General features: G+C 48.2%; 1 protein-coding gene across 2 annotated transcripts; it reads left to right on the top strand.

Moving 5' to 3' along the window:
* The first annotated feature begins 745 nt into the window (after positions 1 to 745).
* PSMD2 (proteasome 26S subunit ubiquitin receptor, non-ATPase 2) lies at positions 746 to 10,573 on the top strand. Of its 2 annotated transcripts, XM_005546546.4 has the most exons (21): positions 746 to 906; positions 1,354 to 1,410; positions 1,787 to 1,951; positions 3,055 to 3,176; positions 3,366 to 3,590; positions 3,887 to 4,045; positions 4,196 to 4,340; positions 4,519 to 4,579; positions 4,826 to 4,972; positions 5,149 to 5,255; positions 5,453 to 5,580; positions 5,810 to 5,897; positions 7,300 to 7,462; positions 7,586 to 7,687; positions 7,882 to 8,027; positions 8,282 to 8,365; positions 8,898 to 9,066; positions 9,155 to 9,249; positions 9,433 to 9,559; positions 9,977 to 10,095; positions 10,232 to 10,573. In XM_005546546.4, exons 1-21 carry the CDS (start codon positions 772 to 774, stop codon positions 10,412 to 10,414), a joined length of 2,727 nt encoding a protein of 908 aa, XP_005546603.1. In that variant the 5' UTR covers positions 746 to 771; the 3' UTR covers positions 10,415 to 10,573. The 2 variants fall into 2 exon arrangements, with proteins under 2 accessions (XP_005546603.1, XP_065396371.1); XM_065540299.1 differs by lacking the exon at positions 9,977 to 10,095.
* The last annotated feature ends 4,559 nt before the right edge of the window (positions 10,574 to 15,132 follow it).

Here is a 15,132-nt window from a genome sequence, read left to right on the forward strand (position 1 = left end):
AGGTCAGGAGTTCGAGACCAGCCTGGCCAACATAGTGAAACCCCCATCTCTACTAAAAAATACAAAAATTAGCTGGGCTTGGTGGCGGGCGCCTGTAATCCCAGCTATTGGGCTGAGGCACGAGAATCGCCTGAACTCGGTATGGGGAGGTTGCAGTGAGCTGAGATGGCGCCACTGCACTCCAGCCTGGGCGAGACAGCGAGTCTCCTCAAAAGCAACAACAACAATAACAAAGACAAATGAAGTTAATATTTCACAGTGGGCTAGACACAGTTACACAGACTTTATACAGGCGGCAATCAAGCGTCCTGGACTTCAAGAAATCTACTTTGTCTGTCGCGCCACGCAGCCAACTGGAGTGTCACTGTGGGTTCTATTTACACCGTTATGAGAAAAACCTATGGCCAAGGAAAACTCGGTATCTCGGGTCGCAAACCGCCCATCTACGGCAGCGAGCGTACCCAAACGCCACACGGCGAAGTCCCGCTGGATGCAGGAAACTCCGAAGAGGTCGGGGACCAGGAGTGCCTATGGCGCGAGGGAGGCTGGGAATTGTAGTCTCCGCCTGCCTCCGAGGGCGGGGTCAGGGGGCGGGGCTCTCAGGCCATGTGGGTGGATGGGTCGCCGAGCGCCCCCGGCTCGCCCCGGCGTTTCCGGTCGCGGGTGGCCTCTGGAGGAGGAGGGGCGCCGCGGCCGACGCGCGCGAGGCGGTCTGGGAAAAAGGGCGGTGCGAGCGGGTGCGCGCGCAGCGGGCCGGCAGTGGCGGCGGAGATGGAGGAGGGAGGCCGGGACAAGGCGCCGGTGCAGCCCCAGCAGCCCCCAGCGGCGGCCCCCGGCGGCACGGACGAGAAGCCAAGCGGCAAGGAGCGGCGGGATGCTGGGGACAAGGACAAAGAACAGGAGCTGGTGAGGCGCGACCCCAAGAGCCGGCGGAGGAGGCCGCGGGGCTGAGTCACGGCGGCTCCACAGGCCTCAGGCCCGACACCCAACGACCCCACCGCACCAGGGAGAGGGCGGTTGGGGCGACCCTCGGGACTCCCGGCACCCTGCCTCTCTGCTCCTCATTCTCCGTTCCGCGCTGTCACCTCCGCCGTCTCCACCAACCCTCACCACCGCCGCGTGAGGTGGACTCGGGCGGGTCATTGTCACCTCCGTTTCCTAGAGTGGCTTTCAAGTAGAGCCTCGTTCAGAACCCAGGCTGATTTCCCACCAGAGCTTCCTATTCCCACTGTTTCCTTGCCCACCTGGCCCCTCCTAAGAAGGCAGGCTTATTCTCCACCTGCCCCGGGTAAGTGGGAGGAGGACGTCTTTGGGATTCCTTCTCTTAATGAGCTGCTTCTCCCAACCCTCCAGTCTGAGGAGGACAAACAGCTTCAAGATGAACTGGAGATGCTCGTGGAACGACTGGGGGTGAGTCACGATGTTAACACGATTCGGACATGTTTGGATCTTTCCCACTTGTTTGTTTTATTCTGTTTTGAGGCAACTGCTGTGTGCGGTGGACTGTATTTTAGAGTCAGTGTTATGATGATGTTGGGAGGCAGGAGAGTTACAAAGGGTATTCGTGCAGTTTTGCAGCTTTCTCTTGTGGGAGAAGCAGAGTTCTTAACTCTTAACTTGGGTCATTTGTTTTGGTGCCAGGCAGGGTGCAGGGAGTTGAGGAATCACAGATGAATGAATAAGACACGGCTATTTCCTTGGAGGAGTTGTTAAGTTAAATATCTCTGTATTATGACTTGAAGGGGTGTGACTCCTTTTTGTCTGAGCCCTGTCTTCTCTTGATCAGGAGAAGGACACATCCCTGTATCGACCAGCGCTGGAGGAATTGCGAAGGCAAATTCGTTCTTCTACAACTTCCATGACTTCAGTGCCCAAGCCTCTCAAATTTCTGCGTCCACACTATGGCAAACTGAAGGAAATCTATGAGAACATGGCCCCTGGGGAGAATAAGGTAAAACAGTTTCAAACCTGGTGGAGGCCTAGTTTAGGAATTCCTTTTTACCCAGACCATGGGGGGGCTCATTGTGAGTCACAGGCAGCCTGATAGACCTAAGCCCTGATCTATTTGAGCAGAGTTCATCACAGTCAAAATATCCATAAAAGAGCTGAAAGGAAGATCAACTTCTCAGAAGACACCGTTTCTGTTATTTGTGTTGGACTTTGGGGTTTCATTATAATGGTTTATTTTTAACTTATGTTTAATCTTGGTTTTTCTCTTTCCTTCTATCCCATGCACATTCATTTATCTCTAAAATATGTTCCACATTCAGTCACTTCTGTGCTTGCTGGTACAACCCTCATCCTGGAAATGTTCAGTTTTCGCATGGGCTATTGCAGCACCGCTTAACTGATGTTGCTTTTGTCCTTTGTTCCTACACAGTCTGTCTCTTATGTAGCAGCTATTGTGATCTTTCTCAGTTATGGGTCTTTTCTGCTTAAAACCTTTTAATCGTTTATAATTGCCATTAAAGTAAAATTGAGAGCCTCCATTTTTCTCCACATTATCCCTTGTTTATCACCCTTCAGCTGTGTTAGTTTAAAAGGAAGATAGTGGCTGGGTGTGGTGGCTCACACCTGTAACCCTAGCACTTTGGGAGGCCGAGGGGTGGATCACTTGAGGTCAGGAGTTTGAGACCAGCCTGGCCAACATGGTGAAACCCTGTCTCTACTAAAAATACAAAAAAAAAAAAAAAATTAACTGCGTGTGGTGGTGGGCACCTGTAATCCCAGCTACTCAGGAGACTGAGGCAGGAGAATTGCTTGAACCCTGGAGGCAGAGGTTGCAGTGAGCCGAGCGCACCATTGCACTCCATTACTCCATCCTGAGAGCGAAACTGCATCTCAAAAAAAAAAAAAAAAAAAAAAAAAATGGAGATAGCAACACCAACCTTGGTTTTTGTGAGGTTTAGCTTAGATAACGTGTTAAATTTCTAGTACAGAGATTGGTATATAGTTAATAGTTAAATTTTGGAGATAACGATCTTGATTCCACAAGGCATGTTCCCTTTATGCTGGACTGTTGGGTTTGACTTCAAAGGACTGTTTTCTTTATAGCGTTTTGCTGCTGACATCATCTCTGTTTTGGCCATGACCATGAGTGGGGAGCGCGAGTGCCTCAAGTATCGGCTAGTGGGCTCCCAGGAGGAATTGGCATCATGGGGTCATGAGTATGTCAGGTAAGATCTTTCTTCTTGGGAATCTGAAGGGGGCCTCTGAGGCTCTGAGATAATTCAGAATTCTCTTGTGGAGAACCATCTGTCTTGGAGTATCAGTGTATTGAATTTCCCAGACACTGGATTCCTTGACCCACAGAGAAGTGCTTCCCCTGAAGCTGTGCTCCCTTAATCGTCTGGGCGTATCTGTAGGCATCTGGCAGGAGAAGTGGCTAAGGAGTGGCAGGAGCTGGATGACGCGGAGAAGGTCCAGCGGGAGCCACTGCTCACTCTGGTGAAGGAAATTGTCCCCTACAACATGGCCCACAATGCAGAGCATGAGGCCTGTGACCTGCTTATGGAAATTGAGCAGGTGGACATGCTCGAGAAGGACATTGATGAGAATGCATACGCAAAGGTCTGCCTTTATCTTACCAGGTGAGTGAACATGATAGGGATGGGTGGCAGGCATGCCCTCCTCAGCACCTCTCTCTCTCTCAATTGTGCCTCCTCTATTTTCCCAGAGCATTTGCTCAAGCATAGCATCACGCTGTAGTTAATCTGTTGATGTCTGAGTTTCTTGAGGACAGAGACTTTGTGTCTTCTTAGTACTAACATCTAGCACAGTGCCTGGTGTGTAGTAGGTATTCATTATTTATTTTGGGTAAGTGAATTCAATGGGGAAAATGAGTGCCTGGCACTTTCTGAATTCTTTGTTACTTTTACTTTTGTAGTTGTGTGAATTATGTGCCTGAGCCTGAGAACTCAGCCCTACTGCGTTGTGCCCTGGGTGTGTTCCGAAAGTTTAGCCGGTTCCCTGAAGCTCTGAGATTGGCATTGATGCTCAATGACATGGAGTTGGTAGAAGACATCTTCACCTCCTGCAAGGATGTGTATGTAGGGAAGAAGTTGGCAAAGAGATAAGCTCACGAATAGGACATTTGCATAAAGAGCTGGGACTTGTAGTTTCTGGTTAGGGCTTGAGGGGTTTTCCTGTGCCCTTAGTGGGCAGTGGTGAGCAGATGTACGGACTCTCTCCACAGGGTAGTACAGAAACAGATGGCATTCATGCTAGGCCGGCATGGGGTGTTCCTGGAGCTAAGTGAAGACGTTGAGGAGTATGAGGACCTGACAGAGATCATGTCCAATGTACAGCTCAACAGCAACTTCTTGGCCTTAGCTCGGGAGGTGAGACTGCCCTTTTTTCATCAAGGCCTTTTTATCATAATTCTACCTGCCATTTCACCTCGCCGACTATACCTCTGACTAGACTCTCCTTGATTAGAATTGCCATTCAGTGGGATAGCAGAAGGGACAGCTGGGGGAGTTCTAGGGGAGCAGTTGTGACCCTCTGACTTCTCTTCAGCTGGACATCATGGAGCCCAAGGTGCCTGATGACATCTACAAAACCCACCTAGAGAACAACAGTGAGTATCCCTCTCTGTGTATGGGAGTTGGGGGATTGTAGTTACGCCCCTTGTATTGGGAGTGATGGCTTGGCCAACATGCTTATCCTACTGAGCTCAGAATCCCCATGAACTTTTTTTCAGGTCACTGCTTGGGGGTATAGGTAGAGGATACTAAAGGACTAGTTCAGAACCAGAAACCAGCTGCCATGCTGTGTTTCTTTCCTGTCCTAGCTGAAACCTTCTTTCCTCTCCCTCCTGTTGCAGGGTTTGGGGGCAGTGGCTCTCAGGTGGACTCTGCCCGCATGAACCTGGCCTCCTCTTTTGTGAATGGCTTTGTGAATGCAGCTTTTGGCCAAGACAAGCTGCTAACAGATGATGGCAACAAATGGCTTTACAAGAACAAGGACCATGGTATAATTCCGTTCCTGCTTTGCCTTTTGTTTTGCTTTGATCACTTCTTTTGTCCTCTTGGAGTCATAAGTTATCTGACAAGGGATCCACCGTGCAGTTCTTTGGAGAGCTCTTTATAATAACAGGATCCTCAGGATAGGACCATTTTAAAACTAATAGATTCTTCCCTGGTATAGGAATGTTGAGTGCAGCTGCATCTCTTGGGATGATTCTGCTGTGGGATGTGGATGGTGGCCTCACCCAGATTGACAAGTACCTGTACTCCTCTGAGGACTACATTAAGGTTCGTCTACATACAGCCTGCTCATGGGGACTTCCCCCTTCCATATTCTATTGCCTAGCAGTGCCTCTCTTGCACTGATGAGGTCTGCCCAGTTTTTAACTCCAGTTAGGGCAGGTGCTGCAGTGAGGCCCATGTTGCATCCTTTGTGGTAAGGAAGGTAGAGTATCCTGAGTGAAGAATCTGTTTACTCTTTATAGTCAGGAGCTCTTCTTGCCTGTGGCATAGTGAACTCTGGGGTCCGGAATGAGTGTGACCCTGCTCTGGCACTGCTCTCAGACTATGTTCTCCACAACAGCAACACCATGAGACTTGGTTCCATCTTTGGGTAAGGTTCCTCACTTTTCTTTCTGGTAGTGCTCAGCCTGTACACTCTGGAGAACAGGAATTGGGCCCTTTACACCTATATTGCCAAGGGCTACCACTACGCCTACTGGGTATCTGACTCTTGGTGAATGTTTGTTGAAATGGTGAATGAATGACCGATTCTCTTTTTGTTCTTTTCTTGCTGCATCCTTGGGTATGTGTTGGGGACCGCCTCCCCATGGCTTTTGCAGGCTAGGCTTGGCCTATGCTGGCTCAAATCGTGAAGATGTCCTAACACTGCTGCTGCCTGTGATGGGAGATTCAAAGTCCAGTATGGAGGTAAGTAGAGGCTAGTGAGCATTTAGAGTAGGTAGAGAAGGTGCTTTGAGTCCTACTTTGATAAATAATGAAAAAGAAGTAAGTGTGTGCATGTGTGCATACGTGTACATGCCTCTTTGTGTGTATTGAGGGGTGTCACCTCAGTGAAACCCCTTCATCTAGAATTCTAAGCCTCTGGTGGTTTTAAGGCTAAAGAGTTAACATTTTAGGCCTGGTGCAGTGGCTTGTGCCTGTAATCCCAGCACTTTGGGAGGCTGAAGTGGGCAGATCACTTGAGCCCAGCAGTTTGAGACCAACCTGGGCAAGACTGTGAAACCCCATCTCTACCAAAAATACACAGAAAAATTAGCCGGGTGTGGTGGCACTCGCCGATAGTCCCAGCTACTAGGGAGGCTGAGGTGGGAGAATTGCTTGAACCTGGAGGTGGAGGTTGCAGTGAGCTGAGATTGTGCCACTGCACTCCAGCCTGGGTGACAGAGTGAGACCCTGTCTTTAAAAAAAAAAACAAACAACAAAAGTTAACATTTTAGTATTGCGTTCTGTCCCTTGGAATGTCTGAGAAACTACTTGGACTAGAGTGAAGTGTAACTTAACACAGCCTGGGATTGATGATTCTCCTTAGTATTACAGACATTGGTCAGCCTTAAATGTTCATACTTCTGCAGCGTCATTAATGGATAAATATAGCATGGTGGCTAGTGGCATAGGTTTTAGAGTCAGAAAGTCTTGAGTTTAAATCTTGCCACCTCTGCTTATAAGCAGTATGATCTTGAACAAGTAATTCATTCTCTTCAGGCCATATTTTTCTCATCCATAAACGGGGATAACAGCCAGGTGCGATGGCTCACGCCTGTAATCCCAGTACTTTGGGAGGCTGAGGCGGGCGGATCACAAGGTCAAGAGATCAAGACCATCCTGGCCAACGTGGTGAAACCCCGTCTCTATTAAATACAAAAATTAGCTGGGTATGGTGGCATGCACCTGTAGTCCCAGCTACTCGGGAGGCTGAGGCAGGAGAATCACTTGAACCCAGGAGGCAGAGATTGCGGTGAGCCGAGATTGCGCCACTGCACTCCAGCCTGGCGATAGAGGGAGACTCTGTCTCAAAAAAAAAAAAAAAAAAAAGGCAGTGCAGGGGATAACCTCAGGACCTGTGATCCTGGGGTTGTCATGAGGGTTAAATGTCGATAGTATGCAAAACAGTTGACCTAGTGGCTGGCATATAGTATATATTCAATGAGTAATGGCTACTATTGTTATTTTGATCTACCATCAAAAAGGGATTATAAACTAATGTTATTAGTGAGAATATCTTGCAGTGGACTGTAGAAATAGGCTATCTTGAATCTACATAAATGTTTTAATAACTTACTGTGTGTAATACTGATTTTCCTACCTCTAGGTGGCAGGTGTGACAGCTCTAGCCTGTGGAATGATAGCAGTGGGGTCCTGCAATGGAGATGTAACTTCCACTATCCTTCAGACCATCATGGAGAAGTCAGAGACTGAGCTCAAGGACACTTATGCTCGTTGGCTTCCTCTTGGACTGGGTCTCAACCACCTGGGTGAGGGGATGTTTCTATTTGAGCAAAGAGCTGACAGTAACTGGATACAACAGGGAGGGTTTATGTGTCAGGCTGTGCTGGATGGAGGCAAGTATCCTCAGACGCCTTGAATCTGTCCTGTAGGGAAGGGTGAGGCTATTGAGGCAATCCTGGCTGCACTGGAGGTTGTGTCAGAGCCATTCCGCAGTTTTGCCAACACACTGGTGGATGTGTGTGCATATGCAGGTCTGTGTCTTTATGAGTCTGTTTTGTGCTTCCCCAGTGACTCCTCACTTCTTTCTTGGTCCTTATTTTCAGGTTGTTTCTCCTTTCTCCTTCATTGTGATCTGCTCTAGATTCTTTAGACTTATACTGTTTTCCAAAGCATTTCCTTGGTAACTTCTCATTTCTGTCCATTCTCCCTCACCACCCTGATGCAGGCTCTGGGAATGTGCTGAAGGTGCAGCAGCTGCTCCACATTTGTAGCGAACACTTTGACTCCAAAGAGAAGGAGGAAGACAAAGACAAGAAAGAAAAGAAGGACAAGGACAAAAAGGAAGCCCCTGCAGACATGGGAGCACATCAGGTTATATGGGCAGCTGGGCACTTTCAGAGAGGCTGTGAGAAGAGATAAGCATACAGGGGAACTGGGTTTGGTTTTTGCTTTAGAGCCCCTCTGGGTATTGCCACATATTGAAATAGCGTGAGACTGGGTTCTGTATGTAAGGGGTAAGGGTGTTCCCCACAGGATGGCTTTTTATTTTCAGATGGGACTTGAGGCAAGGGTGACTGTTTTTTATTCCTTGAGCTTAGTGGGTTCTGGTGTCTCTTCAATTGCAGGGAGTAGCTGTTCTGGGGATTGCCCTTATTGCTATGGGGGAGGAGATTGGTGCAGAGATGGCACTACGAACCTTTGGCCACTTGGTGAGTATAGCATGAAGAAAATTGGAATATATTGGTTTTGATGACCTGGGGTTCCCCAGCGAAGACTTTTCTGATGGGTTTTCTTGGTGGACAGGTGGTCTTTTTGCTGTGCCTTTTCTTTTTTTTCTTTTTTTTTGGAAACGGAGTTTCGCTGTTGTTGCTCAGGCTAGAGTGCAATGGCATGGTCTTGGCTCACTGCAACCTCTGCCTCCTGGGTTCAAGTGATACTCCTGCCTCAGCCTCCCAAGTAGCTGGGACTGCAGGTGCACACCACCATGCCCAGCTAATTTTTGTATTTTTAGTAAAGACAGGGTTTCACCATCTTGGCCAGGATGGTCTCAATCTCTTGACCTCGTGATCCAACCGCCTCGGCCTCCCAAAGTGCTGGGATTACAGGTGTGAGCCACCGCGCCTGGCCTGCTGTGCCTTTTCTACAGAAGTTAAGACCCCCTTTTACCCATCAGTCCACTCCTGTAATGGAACTTGTTTTTACTGCATTCCTCTTTACTGTTGTATTTTCTTGGATCATCAGCTGAGATATGGGGAGCCTACACTCCGGAGGGCTGTACCTTTAGCACTGGCCCTCATCTCTGTTTCAAATCCACGACTCAACATCCTGGATACCCTAAGCAAATTCTCTCATGATGCTGATCCAGAAGTTTCCTATAACTCCATTTTTGCCATGGGCATGGTGGGCAGTGGTGAGTATCGGGCAGAAGAAGATCATAAACAGATTGGGGGAAGATTTGAGGCCCCTTTTTTCACTTCTGTAATGCTTAACATTTCCAGGTACCAATAATGCCCGTCTGGCTGCAATGCTGCGCCAGTTAGCTCAATATCATGCCAAGGACCCAAACAACCTCTTCATGGTGCGCTTGGCACAGGTAAAGAATAGAACTCTTCTCCACAGAGCATGCCGGGGAAGTATCTGTGGTGATGGAAGGAGGAACATGGAGTGCTGGCCCAGGAGGAAAGATGTGACCACATGGGAGATTTCTGTTTGGCTGGGTTAGGCAATGATTCCTCAGTGGTGACTCCTCACCTCTACTTCCCTCTGTTTTTTTCAGGGCCTGACACATTTAGGGAAGGGTACCCTTACCCTCTGCCCCTACCACAGTGACCGGCAGCTTATGAGTCAAGTGGCCGTGGCTGGGCTGCTCACTGTGCTTGTCTCTTTCCTGGATGTTCGAAACAGTGAGTTCCTGTCAGAAATTTTATATCATAGCATGTAGTGCTCTGACTCCACCCTTTCCAGGACCACTTGGATAATTTAGGTTCAAGACCCCAAGTTAGCTCTGTATCACTCTACGTTCCTGAGATTCTTTGGGCCTTTCATCACCCACACTTTCGATCTGGCCCGAAGAGGCTTGAGGGTGGTGTGCCCTGCATCTGCTCCTAAGTCACTGGGGAAATGTGATTTTCAAGTCTAAGGGCTGTAAGCAAAGTGAGGTGGGGGTATCTCTGGGTTAGTAGTAGGGTATATGAGGGGAGGAGTATGGATTCAGTCATATGACTGAGAGGTTAAAGGGTTAGGGCTGAGGTGAGCTCTAGTGTTTCTGGCCAGGCCTGCCCTTTTGTCTCCCAGCTTTTTGTCCTGTCTGCTTCCCTCAGTTATTCTAGGCAAATCACACTATGTATTGTATGGGCTGGTGGCTGCCATGCAGCCCCGAATGCTGGTTACGTTTGATGAGGAGCTGCGGCCATTGCCAGTGTCTGTCCGTGTGGGCCAGGTGAGAGGTTGAGTAGAGGGGAGGGCTCAGGCTGTATTCCCAAACTGGAGAATGTACATATACTTGCTTTGCTGAAACTAGCGTGGGCAGTGGGTTGTTGCTACTTTTCCATCTTTTCAATTTTCTTACCCTACAGGCAGTGGATGTGGTGGGCCAGGCTGGGAAGCCGAAGACCATCACAGGGTTCCAGACACATACAACCCCAGTGTTGTTGGCCCACGGGGAACGGGCAGAATTGGCCACTGAGGAGTTTCTTCCTGTTACCCCCATTCTGGAAGGTTTTGTTATCCTTCGGAAGAACCCCAATTATGATCTCTAAGTGACCACCAGGGGCTCTAAACTGCAGCTGATGTATCAGCAGGCCATGCATCCTGCTGTCAAGGGTGGACACGGCTGCAGACTTCTGGGGGAATTGTTGCCTCCTGCTCTTTTGTTACTGAGTGAGATAAGGTTGTTCAATAAAGACCTTTATCCCCGAGGCCTCTCTGTGTCTGTTTTCTGGGGTGTCATGGCTGGAGTCGAAACTAGGGTAAGGAGTGGAAGTGAGAGGACATTGTTTGGGGCAACTCTGAGTCTAGGTTAGCAGTGGGGCTGCCCTGGATGGAAAGAACTGAGCCCCTCCCCTCCCCTGGGTGGAAAAAACTAAGCCCCTCCTTTCTAATCATCTTCTGTTTGCATTTTCTTAGAACCCTTGAGAAGCCAGTAAATGTAATGGATATTCTTTTTGTTTTGTTTTGTTTGAGACAGAGTCTTGCTCTGTCCCCCAGGCTGTCGTGCAGTGGGGCAATCTCGGCTCACTGCAACCCCTGCCTCCCGGGTTCATGCTCTTCTCCTGCCTCCGCCTCCCGAGTAGCTCCCGCCACCATACCTGTCTAATTTAGTATTTTTAATAGAGACAGGGTTTCGCCATATTGGCCAGGATGGTCTCAAACTCCTGACCTCAGGTGATCCTCCTGCCTTGGCCTCCCAAAATGCTGGGATTACAGGTGTGAGCCACCATGCCCAGCCAGTGGATCTTCCTAGGAGATGCAAACACAAATTTTTACACAAACTCTTCCAAATAACTTTTCAGGGGGCTTGTGGATCCTGTAAATAACCCCCCACTCTCACCCTCCATCACCAATACACCCTCTTCAAGCCTATCATCTCCTGACCTTGGGCTAAGGATGCCCAAGAGTGGGCAGCCTCATACTTTTGTAACTTGACTTCTGTGCTACTGAATGAAAGGGACATCTTTACCTCCCGCAACCCTCTGTCTCTCTTGGAAGGCTGCTATTTGAGGGATTTCATCACGTTAACATCTTCTAGGATGTCCTTGTAGAAAGTGGATTCAAGAAGGCTTGACCCTCAGCCTCCCAAGTAGGTAAGGTAGGGCTACAGGTGTGTACCTCCACATCTGGCTGTTTTGTTTTCTGGGTTTTTTTTTAGAAATAGTCTTACTCATCACTCAGTCTGGAGTGCAGTGGCACAGTCATAGCTCACTGTAGCCTCAAACTCCTGGATTCAAGTGATCCTCCTGACTCAGCCTCCCAAGTAGTAACTAGGACTATAGGCATGAGCCACCACACCTGGCCTATTTTTATTTTTGTAGAGGTAGGGGTTTTGCTATGTTGCCCACGCTGGTTTCTTGGCTTCAAGGGATCCTTCTGCCTCAGCCTCCCAAAGTGCTGGGATCACAGACATGAGCCAGTGTGCCTGGCCAGTTATTTATTTTTTGAGATGGAGTCTCGCTCTGTCGCCCAGGCTGGAGTGCAGTGGTGCGATCTCAGCTCACTGCAGCCTTGGCGTCTGGGATTCAAGTGACTGTCCTGCCTTGGCCTCCTGAGTAGCTGGGACTATAGGCATGTGCCACCATGCCCTGCTAATTTTTGTATTTTTAGTAGAGACGGGGTTTCACCATGTCTGTCAGGGTGGTCTCGATCTGACCTTGTGATCTACCTGCCTCGGCCTCACAAAGTGCTGGGATTACAGGCGTAAGCCACCATGCCTGGCCCGGTTACTTTATTACTGAAGTTTTTTAGAGACAAAGTTTCACTTTGTGGCCCAGGCTGGAGTGCAGTGGCATGATCAGAGCTCACTGCAGCCTTGAACTTCTAGGCTCAAGTGATCGTCCCACATCAGCCTCTCAGGTAGCTGGGATTACAGGCACGAGACATCAGCAATTTTGGATTGAGTCATCTTGGCAGCCTGTATAAAAAGGTTGAAACAGGACTAAGGAATCCCTGTTGAGCCTCTTTATTGTTCCTGCCATAATCTTCAAGTTAGCATGTGTGATATGATGAGCCTCTGTTATTATATAATGTGGATACAGTAGTTGCCTTACCTGATTTCCAGTGGTGGTGATGTTAAAATAAATTAAAAAGTGATTTGTAAACCGAAAAGAATAATTCTCTCCCAAATTGTGATTTAGGTGATTATGCATTAGAATAAGACAGTTTCATAGTGGCTTTTAACCTTTCACCTTTAGTTCTTCATTCAGCAGTGAATAGCAACCGAGCCTTACTCTGCATCAGACATTAGTCTATGGGGATGCAAATAGAGAAAAAAAAATCTATGCTCAAAAAGTTTAATGCAATGTCAAAACAATTGTGATGGATACCAGGGTGTGAACGAGGTACCCTGGGATCACTGAGATGGGGCCTAAGTGCCTGGGGCGGTCAGGGATGACTTTGAGGAAGCTTATATGCTTAGAGGAAGATAAGTTTGTACAGAGGAAAAGAGGGAAGAATATCGCTAAGGGAGTAGCAAAGGCAAGAAGGAGGAAAAGCTATTTTCAGAAACTTACTGATAATTTCGTTTGGCTAAATGCATAGGGGCCAGGGAAAAGTGTGGCAGGAGATACAGCTAGAAATTCAGGCTCAGACCAGGTTTACAAGAGCTTTGTTGTGCTAAGAATTTGACAGTATCTTTCAATGGGGCCCATTGAATGCAAGCAGAAAAGTGATGTGATCAGCTATCTGGGTGAGAAAGCTAACCCTGGAGAGCAGGAGAGCAGGCAAGGAAAATGAATGCTTGAACTAATGCAGTTGAAATGGGGACATAGGGAAGGGTAGAATAGTTATTTTTTAAAAGATAAAATCAATAAGACTTGATTTTGATCCAAATACCAATAGGACCTGGTGTCTGATTAGATGTAGTGTGTGGATGGAGAAGGAATATAGGATGAATCCCAGATTTTCAGGTTAGGCACTATCCATTAGGTAAGCAACAATATATTTGGGGGACTTGATTGAGTAAGGAAAGTTAACAAATTCTGGCCAGGTAACAAGTATCAGAGTTTGGATGAAAACCCAAGCTATCTGACCTGTGGATTTGGCTCTGGATGATGGTCCCCGGCCTCTGTCAGTGTTTTTTGTTTTTTGTTTTGAGACGGAGTTTCACTCTTGTTGCCCAGGCTGGAGTGCAATGGCAGGATCTCGGCTCACTGCAACCTCTGCCTCCCGGGTTCAAGCAATTCTCCTGCCTCAGCCTCCTGAGTAGCTGGGATTACAGGCATGTGCAACCATGCGCAGCTAATTTTTGTATTTTTAGTAGAGACGGGGTTTCTCCATGTTGGTCAGGTTGGTCTCAAATTCCTGACCTCAGGTGATCTGCCTGCCTTAGCCTCCCCAAATACTGGCATTACAGGTGTGAGCCACCGCCCCTGGCTGGCTGTCAGTTTTAGGATTACTTCTCTTCCGTCCTTATTCTTCCATCCTTACGCTTTTGCCCCTCCGTGGGAGTGTCTGCTCTTTTTATATTTTATTTATTTATTTATTTATTTGAAACAGAGTCTCACTCTGTCGCCCAGGCTGGAGTGCAGTCGTGATCTCAGGTCACTGCAGCCTCCAACTCCCAGGTTCAAGCAATTCTCCTGCCTTAGCCTCTCCACTAGCTGGGACTACAGGTGCTTGCCACCACATCAGGCTGATTTTTCTATTTAGTGTAGAGATGAGGTTTCACCATGTTGGCAAGGGTGGTCCCGAACTCCAGACTTCAGGTGATCTGCCCACCTTGGCCTCCCAAAGTGCTGAAATTACAGGCGTGAGCCAGCGTGCCTGGCCTTATTTTTTATCTTTATTTTTTGAGGCGGAGTCTCACTGTCATCCAGGCTGGAGTGCAGTGGCGCAATCTTGGTTCACTGCAACCTCCCTCTCCCGGGTTCAAGCAGTTCTCTGCCTCTGCCTCTGCCTCCCGAGTGGCTAGGACTACAGGCGTGTACCACCAGGCCCGGCTAATTTTTTGTATTTTAGTAGAGACGGGGGTTTCACCATGTTGGCCAGGATGGTCTAGATCTTCTGACCTTGTGATCCGCCCACCTCGGCCTCCCAAAGTGCTGGGATTACAGGCGTGAACCACCGCGCCCCGCCCACGATCTTTTTAAACTACAAATCTCATACTACTTGGCCTAGTTAGAATGTTTATATCCTTTTAATTTCCTTTGTTATAGCCCTTTCAATGACCTAATCTAAATTATTTTCAAAGCCTGCATAATTCGTATTGTATCACGATTTACTTAGGCAGGACTGAGTCTTTAATTTCTTTTCTTTTTTTTTTTTGATATGGAGTCTCACCCTGTCGCCAGGTTAGAGTGCAGTGGCACAATCTCGGCTCACTGCAACCTCCGCCTCCCGGGTTCAAGCAATTCTTTGCCTCTGCCTACTGAGTAGCTGGGACTACAGGCGCCCGCCACCAGGCCCGGCTAATTTTTTGTATTTTAGTAGAGACGGGGGATTCGCCATGTTGGCCAGGATGGTCTCGATCTCCTGACCCCGTGATCCGCCGGCCTCGGCTTCCCAAAGTGCTGGGATTGCAGGCGTGAGCCACCGCGGCCGGCCCATGATCTTTTTAAACCACAAATCTCATACTACTTGGCCTATTTAGAATGTTTCTATCCTTTTAATTTCCTTTGTTATAGCCCTTTCAATGGCCTAATCTAAATTCTTTTCAAAGCCTGCATAATTTGTATTGTATCACGATTTACTTAGGCAAGACCGAGTCTTTAATTTCTTTTCTTTTGTTTTTTGAGATGGAGTCTCGCCCTGTCGCCAGGTTAGG

This window comes from Macaca fascicularis, chromosome 2 (genome assembly GCF_037993035.2).
Source record: "Macaca fascicularis isolate 582-1 chromosome 2, T2T-MFA8v1.1".
In the NCBI taxonomy this organism is placed as follows: domain Eukaryota; kingdom Metazoa; phylum Chordata; class Mammalia; order Primates; family Cercopithecidae; genus Macaca; species Macaca fascicularis.

Coding starts and splice junctions, on each gene's coding strand:
- PSMD2 (XM_005546546.4), top strand. CDS start 772: ATGGAGGAGGGAGGCCGGGACAAGGCGCCGGTGCAGCCCCAGCAGCCC. Junction 7,463..7,585: donor ACTGGGTCTCAACCACCTGG/GTGAGGGGATGT, acceptor TCTGTCCTGTAG/GGAAGGGTGAGGCTATTGAG. Junction 7,688..7,881: donor GGATGTGTGTGCATATGCAG/GTCTGTGTCTTT, acceptor ACCCTGATGCAG/GCTCTGGGAATGTGCTGAAG.